The following is an 8,164-nucleotide window of genomic DNA, read 5'->3' as shown; positions in this document are numbered from 1 at the left end:
TATACATATTCCAGAGGGAGAAAAGAGGGAGAACAGAACAGAGAGATTGTTCAAAGAAATAACAGCTGAGAACTTCCCAAACCTGGAGAATAAACTAGTATAGATGTAAATGAAGCTAAGAGAACTCCTAATTACATCAATAGAAAAAGACTTTCTCCAAGCATATTAGTAAAACTGGCAATAGTCAATGACAAAGAAAAAATATTAAGGGTGACAAGGCAGAAGAAAATAATCTACAAAGGACTGCCTATCAGTCTCTCAGTGGATTTCTCAGCAGAAACTTTATAGGCCTGGATAGAGTGGTATGATAGATTCAAAATACTGAAAGACAAAAACTTTCAGCCAAGAATAATCCATTGAGTGAAGCTATCCTTCAGATATGATGGAGAAAAAAAAAACTTTCCAGAGAAACAAAAGATGAGATAGTTCATTGACACAAGACCCCCTCTACGAGAATGATAAAGAAGGCCCTCATATCAAAAAAAAAAAAGAGAGAGAGAGAGAGAAAGGGTTTACAAAGCCTTGAATAAGGAGATAACTATAAAGACAAAATCAGAAATTTGCAGATCTATATCATCACAGGTTAACAAACACTTAATTATAAATTAAAGATAAAGGGAAAGAAAGCATTGAAAATAACTATAATCACTTCATTTTAATCAGAAACTCACAACACAAAATGGAATAACAATAACACAAACTCACAACACAAAATGGAGTAACAACAATAACTTAGATGGGGAAGAGGAAAGATGTAGAACCTGCTTAGGCTAAGGACATAAGATGCTATCAGAAAATGGACTATTTTGTCTGAGATCTTTTTATATAAATATCATGGTAGCCTCTAAAGAAAAAATCAGAATAGAGACACAAATGATAAATAAAGAGTAAACTGAGAAAACCATCATAAAGAATCGTCAAACTGAATTGGCAGGTGGAAATACTTTGGACAAGAAACAAGGGAAATACAGAACTTTCAGAAAACAAAAGATAAATGGCAGTACTAAGTCCTTATATATCAACAATCAAGAAGAAGAATTAGACAACTTCCTTAACAGGCTGAGTAGATGATTGTGATAACTTAGGTAGGTCCCAGACTCAGTCACTTGATATCCATCTGCCAATCTCCAGAAAAAGATTAATGGTACAGGCTCCTCCAGATGTCATAGTGTAGATGCTTCACTGACTTCTAAGGACATTCAATCATGCAGCAATAATCCAAAACTATTTTTTAAAGGATCTTGTCTTTGCAAATACCTTTCTAAAAGCAGTCTTCATGTCCTTATTCCTGAGGCTGAAAATGAGGGGGTTTAGGAATGGGGTAATGACAGTGTAAGGAACTTCTATCAGTGTCTCATCTCCCCCTGAGCCTTCAGGCTTCAGATAAACAATAGAGGCAAAACCAAAGTGGATGATGACCACTGTGATGTGGGAGGCACACGTAGAAAATGCCTTCTGTTTACCCTCAGCTGAAGGGGTCTTGAGGACAGTGGAAAGAATGAAAACATAAGTGAGGATGTTGAGCAGGAAGGTGACCAGCAAACCTGACATTGAGATCACAGTTATAATCAATTCTATGAGGTCAGTGTCTAGACAGTTCAGCCTCACAACTACCCGCATATGACAGAAGAAGTGTTTGACAAGTTTGGGGCTGCAGAAAGAACCCTTGAATATCAGTGCAGTCTCTATCAGAGAGATAAAGAATCCTCCAGCCCAAGCAGAGGCCACAAGTTGTCCACACGCCATGTTGGTCATAAGCACTGGATATCTGAGACGGTTGCAGATGTCCAGGAAGCGATCATAGCCCATCAACGTAATGATGACACAATTAGTGCCACCAAGTCCCAAGAAGAAACACATCTGCAAGCCACAACCTATGACTGAAATGCTTCTACTTTTGGCCAGAAGATCTGCCAGCATCTTGGGGATGATGGTCAGTGTGTAGCAGGTCTCAGAGAAGGAGAGTGCACTGAGGAAGAGGTACATGGGGTTGTGGAGAGCTCTGTCCAACCAAGTAAGACCTATGATGGCCAGGTTACCTGTGAGAGTGAGAAGGTAGAGGCAAAAGAAGACCACAGAGGAATGTCTGTACATGTGGGTAAACAGAAAAGCCAATGAGAACGAATTCCTGCAGGATTGTCTGGTTGATCTTCATTGTTTGAATGTTTAGTATCTGAAAGAAACAGCAAGTAAATATTTACCCCTCAGTATGCTTTGAAAATTGTGATGTGGGTAAGAAAAATGATCAGTTACCAAGTGCTTTTTTAATTTAGTTTAGCAAAACACCATATATATGTAGGTGACGTGTTTCCTAATTTTTAATTCATTCACTTCCTGTTTATTCAGTAACCAATTACTGATTGGTTATGTCACAAGAAGACTTTTTCTGGACTATTTTTTTAAGAATTTTATTGGCTTTTAATATAATAGGGGAAATATTCTAATTGATATCCAGATGAAGGAGATGCGGGTGTATTAAGAAGCCAGATTTGAATCAGATTCTGAATGCTGAAAAAATTACCACATAGCTAATAGACAAACAGGGTCAAGGTTCAACATGGCAACTTTCATGTAATGTATGATCTGTAAATATCTACTGAGTGAAGTTTGATAGTTGACATAATAATTAGGGAACAAAAGATAAACAATGGCTTACAATTATTAGAGAAGTCTAAAGTCATTATTTCTTCTGAGAGAGGATATTTAGATCTGGTAATATTAAAGGAAAGAAAGAACATGCTCCCCTTCCTCCACTCTGAGGATAAAGAAAGAAGATACATCCCAGGACCCCTAGGATAAGTAGTGATTAAATAGAATATGTTCCTGTATTGATAAACAGAACGTTTATCCAAGCATAGTGCAGCTGGCAATTGAGATTGTTCCCATTTCTTCAACACCAAGCTTGGCATCTGAAAATGATAAAGGCTAGTCGTTCTATGAATTCTTTGATAATTCCACATCTGATTTAATCTCATCCTCCTCTGATTTCTACACCATGTTGTTTTTCTCTTATATTTAATGCAATACTTCAGCTTTGTATTATGTCATGCTATTGTTTCTCCTGTCCCACATGCCAACATGTTTAATAACTAGCATTTATAGAGTCTACATTTTGCCAGATTCTTTCAAAGGTGAACTGATTTTACTCTTCACAGCATAAATGTGAAGTGTATAGCACAGCTGTGAAATGTATAGGGCAGCTGTGATTATTTTACTTATGTTAGAAATAAGATAATTGTACCTATGAAATGACATATTTGTAACTAGAATCAAGCTGTCTTGATTTTAAATGTATATTCTTTTCATTTATCAATGTTTTCTTCCTCAGGAAGGAGACTCTGAGTAATATATTTCTGTGTTTCTTAGGGTGATGATATAGAGCATTTTAAGAAGGTAATAATTCCCTACACATGTTGGATGGATAAGTTAATCATAAAAAAATGTCCTGAATCTATAAGCAATTTCTGTTTCACTCAGTTATTCAGCATTACTCAGTATTTGATTTTGAGCATGGAGATGAACATATTTTCTACTCCTAATGTAATTTAGTTCAGGCTAAAAACAAACTTTCTCATAGCAATGTCTAGCTGGTCACTGACAGAAGAGGAAGTAGGAAAATAGTCTAAACTGTAAATGGTTCCAGAAATAATCCACAACCCTATAGACTTTACTTTATAGATCCCTTTGATTCTTTTGCCTTAGAGCTGACAAGACCCTTATTCTTTCAGTCATACAGGAATCACATGACAATCTTTTCTTATCTCCTATCTTGCTCTTTTCCTGTTACCTCTTCTTCTTTTATTGTTTCCCCCTTCTCTGTATCCACACCTTCTTATCTGTGAGTAGTTATCTCCCAATGAGAAGACTAAAGTGTATTTTTGTCTTCTTGCGTAAGTATAAACTATGAGGAACAGTGTCTAAATGATTCTTGAGCTCCCTCATGAGGCCTTTCAGTATAAGCCTCCTTAGTGTCCAAGTTTAGTGTGAATTTCCTTGGTATCCAAATCCATACTTGTAAATTATTGTTTCACTCTTCCCTATAAACAAACTTCTGAGGAATTCTGTACTGTTTCAGAAGACTTTCTCTCCATCTCAAAAATACTTGGTCCCAATACATCCTTCTACTTATCCTTAAGCCATTTTGGAAAATTCCTTCTATCACTAGAGCACTTTATATACTAAGGTTCTTAAATTCTCTTAACTCTTCACAGTAAGTCTATAAGAAATGCAATTATATGGATTGTGGAACTAAAAGATTAACTAAGTAAATAAAAAAGAAGAATATATAGGCAAAACAGGAAGTTGTTTTAGTACCTGGTGCGATGGTGCAAAACCTAAGCTCTTTCTAACATAACTACCTGCAGAACAGCCTGATTTCACATAATATGCCATATGTCCTCCAAGACAGCCAAGAGGGTTATTTTGAAATCCATCATGAAATTTAGAAGAATTTTGAAAATGTGAAGAATCAGCAAGACAAATTCCAAGAAAGGCACTTTCTTATCTAATTCTTAACTTTGATTGTGTGCTAAATACCTACTTGGTGGACCATAAGAAGTAGAGTATGAACATCAGGATCTTCACGTACTTCTGGCATATTCCTAATGTTTGTGTAGGAGGTGAGACTGCTATATCCCACCGCACTCTCACCTAAGTCTGAAGTTGTCCCCAAATCCACTTGCATCAAATTTAATTGGAAATAAAGATCCACGAACAAAAGAAACACACACTCTTTCCAAAGTCAAAGAGAAATAACAATTTGGAGAAAATTTAGCGACAGTAAATTATAATGAATAGAGAGTCAAACCATGTAGAATATTTTCCCACCTTGTGTATTTTATCAGAGCTCCAAATCCTATTCAGTATTGAGTTATTTTCTTCCGTGACAGTCTTCACATTGGTGGAAGCATGCTTTGTTCTCCACTCAAAGCAGATAGTTTGACTTTGTATGAAAATCACTGGTCTAAGATTCTGGATGCTTAACTTTATCACTGCTAATTTAGTGACATTGGAAATTCCCTGCGCCTTCTGGGTCTAAGTTTCCCCAGCTGGAAAGTGAGGAAAAGTCCTGATTTGGTAAAAGCTTCAGTTTTCTATGACTGCAGAGTTTTTTAACATGAGTTGTGAGGGTAAGCCATATGTGCTGTGATCCATTCTCACCACTCACTAAGTCGCAATGGTTTAGACTCATTCTTTCTACTAGTTTAGAGAGATTGTCTGATTATCATGAGGTCCCAAGGTTTCTCAGCATTAGAGGTTTAGTTCTCATTAGGAGACTCAAGGAAATTCCTGTCTTCTTTCATCAGAGGGAACAAGAGAATTTTTCCACTCAACTTTGTAGTTTGTTCTCATTAGTTACAGGGCTTTGTGTAACATATGACTTGGGGAATATGACTCCGGGAATCTCTGGGGATTTAAAACGTGCAGAGTCCATATCCTGCCCATAAACAAGGCTTCCTGCTACTTCATAAGTTTTATTTTGGCAGGGAGGAGAGTGCATGAGAAGTTGCATCCTAATGCCCATTGAATTCGCTCTCTCACTTGCCACAAACACACTTTTTCTCTCTCATCATCCCTTCCTGGATAGTAAGAGGCATTTACACTGTTTAAAGACTGTATTATGGGAGAACTCAGAAAAGTATAAGGAATAGTATCTTCTTAAAAGAAGATTTATACTTCAGTGGTGGAAAAAAGATAGTGCCTATGAAAAAAGAATTATACTAGTTTGCCTTTACTCACAGGGAACACGTTCCAAGATCCCCAGGGGATGCCTGAAATTGCAGATAGTACCAAACTTCATATATACTATGTCTTTTCCTATACATACATAACAATAATGAAGCTTAATTTATAAATTTAGAACAGTAAGAGATTAACAATAATAACTTATAATAAAATAAAAGAATTATAACAATATACCATAATGGAAGTTATGTGAATGTGGTCTTTTGCTCTCAAAATTTATGGTACTGTATTCACCTTATTTTTTGTGATTCTGTGAGATGATACACTGCCTACCTGATGAGCTGAAGTGAGGTGAATGTCAAAGGCATTGTGATGTAGTGTTAGGTTACTATGGGCCTTCTGACAATATGTTTGAAGGGGGATCATTGATCCATAATCATGTCAGTGGTTAGGTATCAGGAACAGATGATGTCAATGGTTAGTTGAACAGAATCATTGTGATACTTCAACTGTCAATATGATAACTGAGATGACTAAGTGCCTAACAGGTGGGTAGCATGGGTAGCCTATATAGCATAGATATGCTGGACAAAGGGATGATTCACGTCTTGGGTAGGATGAAGCAGGATGACTTGAGATGAATCATGCTACTCAGCATGAGCTGAATTTAAAACTTATGAATTGTTTATTACTGGAATTTTTCATTTAATGTTTTTGGACCATGGTTGACAGCAGGGTGACTGAAATCACGGAAATTGAAACCATGGATAAAGGTGGACTACTGTGTGTTGTAGTGTGCTGAAGACTAAAACAATGAACAGACAAGATAAGACAAACTGGACCAGGGTGGTCAGAGAAGGTTCCATGGAGGAGGAGTGTAGGGAAAGGCTTTTAAAAATAAGGGTTAGAATTCCCATTCCTCGTAGAATATAATATCTTCTTGTAGTCCACTACTTCCAATTATGTAATGACTACATAAAATTGATTAAATAAACATATTTCAAAAGTATATAATATAATGACAATGAGATTTTAAAAGCACTCAAAGAATATACATACTTGGGGTATAAGCACTTGAAGAGATGCCCAACATGATCAGTCACTAGGCAATAAAAATTTAAAACCAATGTGATTCTATTAAATGCTATTAGAATTTCGAGAAATAAAAAAATATTGACTATACTAGTGTTATTTAGGATTTTTAAGAATTGTAACTCATACACTGCTATTAGGGATGTAAAAATTATAAAAAAGCTTGGAATTTTGGAAAATAGAGTGCCAATTTCTTAAAAACTTTAATCTATTCAGATTCCAGAAAAACATGGTATATATTCACTTTTCTCTACTCTCCCCTTTAAATGCAACCAAATAACTTGGAAACAATTCAACAGACAATCATAAAATGACTGCATGGTGAATAGGAGAACATTATTGAGTATAATTAATAATACTGTATTGCATATTTGAAAGTTGCTAAGAGAGTAGATCTTAAAAATTCTCATCACAAGAATAAAAACAATTGTAACTGTGCATGGTGCTGATGTTAACTAAACTTATTCTGGTGATCATTTCACAATAGATACAAATATTGAATCACTACATTGAACACCTGAAACTAATATAATGTTATATATGAATTATGCTTCAATTAAAAAAATATAAGTAATTTTTTCTAAAAGGAGAAGATGGGTTGGTTAGTGACCTCAGTACTTGAAGAATGATACCACAGTGAATTCCAAAGGAATTTTTTTATCCCCCATATATCCTACACTGGGGTGTGGAGGACGCTGACACTTGCATCCTGAAACTATCAACAGTCCTAGGCAAAAAAAAAAAAAAAGAAAAGAAAAGAAAAGTAAAGTAAAAAGTAAGGTCCATTCTCTTTGGCAAAGACCTGGAAAAGGGAATCACAATAGGACTTAATAGGGAGACTCATAGCCATTGGCAGTCAGGAGGCTAATCTGCCTGCACCTGAAGTGTCAGCAGGGCTGATTTCCTAACTCAGCTCCCACCTCAAAAAAGCCAGCCAGGCCTTGTCTGACCATAGTAGCAGTGACATAAGAGCCAAGGGAGTAATCCATCCTCAACCTCACACCAAGATAAACCATATCCTAGACCACAAGATAAACTTCAAAGAATTTAAAAGGATGAAAGTCATTCTGAAGATACTATGTTTTCCAGCAATAATGGAATCAAGTTAAAAATAAATAAGAAAGACAATCATAAAATCTACAAACATATGGAATTTGAACAATCCATGGGTCATAGAGGAGGTCTCAAAGGAAATGAAACATACAACTGAATCAAAATGAACTTACAATGTATCAAAATTTTAGGGATGCAGCTAAAGCAATATTAAACACAAAATTCGTAGCACTAAATGTTTATGTTAGTGAAGAGGAAAAGTCTCTAGTAAGTAATCTACATCTTATCTCAAGAAACTAGAAAAAAAGAACAAAATTAGTTCCCAATTTGATCT

At 35.8% G+C, this 8,164-nt stretch overlaps 1 protein-coding gene across 1 annotated transcript; it reads right to left on the bottom strand.

The window, feature by feature from the left end:
* Window positions 1-1,224: 1,224 nt before the first annotated feature.
* Window positions 1,225-2,191, bottom strand: LOC124249572 (olfactory receptor 10X1-like). Its single transcript, XM_046680637.1, is given in 2 exon segments — window positions 1,225-2,077; window positions 2,079-2,191. Coding segments are annotated over 2 exon segments (930 nt in total). The 5' UTR covers window positions 2,156-2,191.
* Window positions 2,192-8,164: the final 5,973 nt, after the last annotated feature.

The sequence above is a fragment of the Equus quagga genome, chromosome 13 (assembly GCF_021613505.1).
Source record: "Equus quagga isolate Etosha38 chromosome 13, UCLA_HA_Equagga_1.0, whole genome shotgun sequence".
NCBI classification, from domain to species: domain Eukaryota; kingdom Metazoa; phylum Chordata; class Mammalia; order Perissodactyla; family Equidae; genus Equus; species Equus quagga.
The sequence above is the reverse complement of the archived record's forward strand: the minus strand, read 5'-3'. Positions and strand labels throughout refer to the sequence as shown.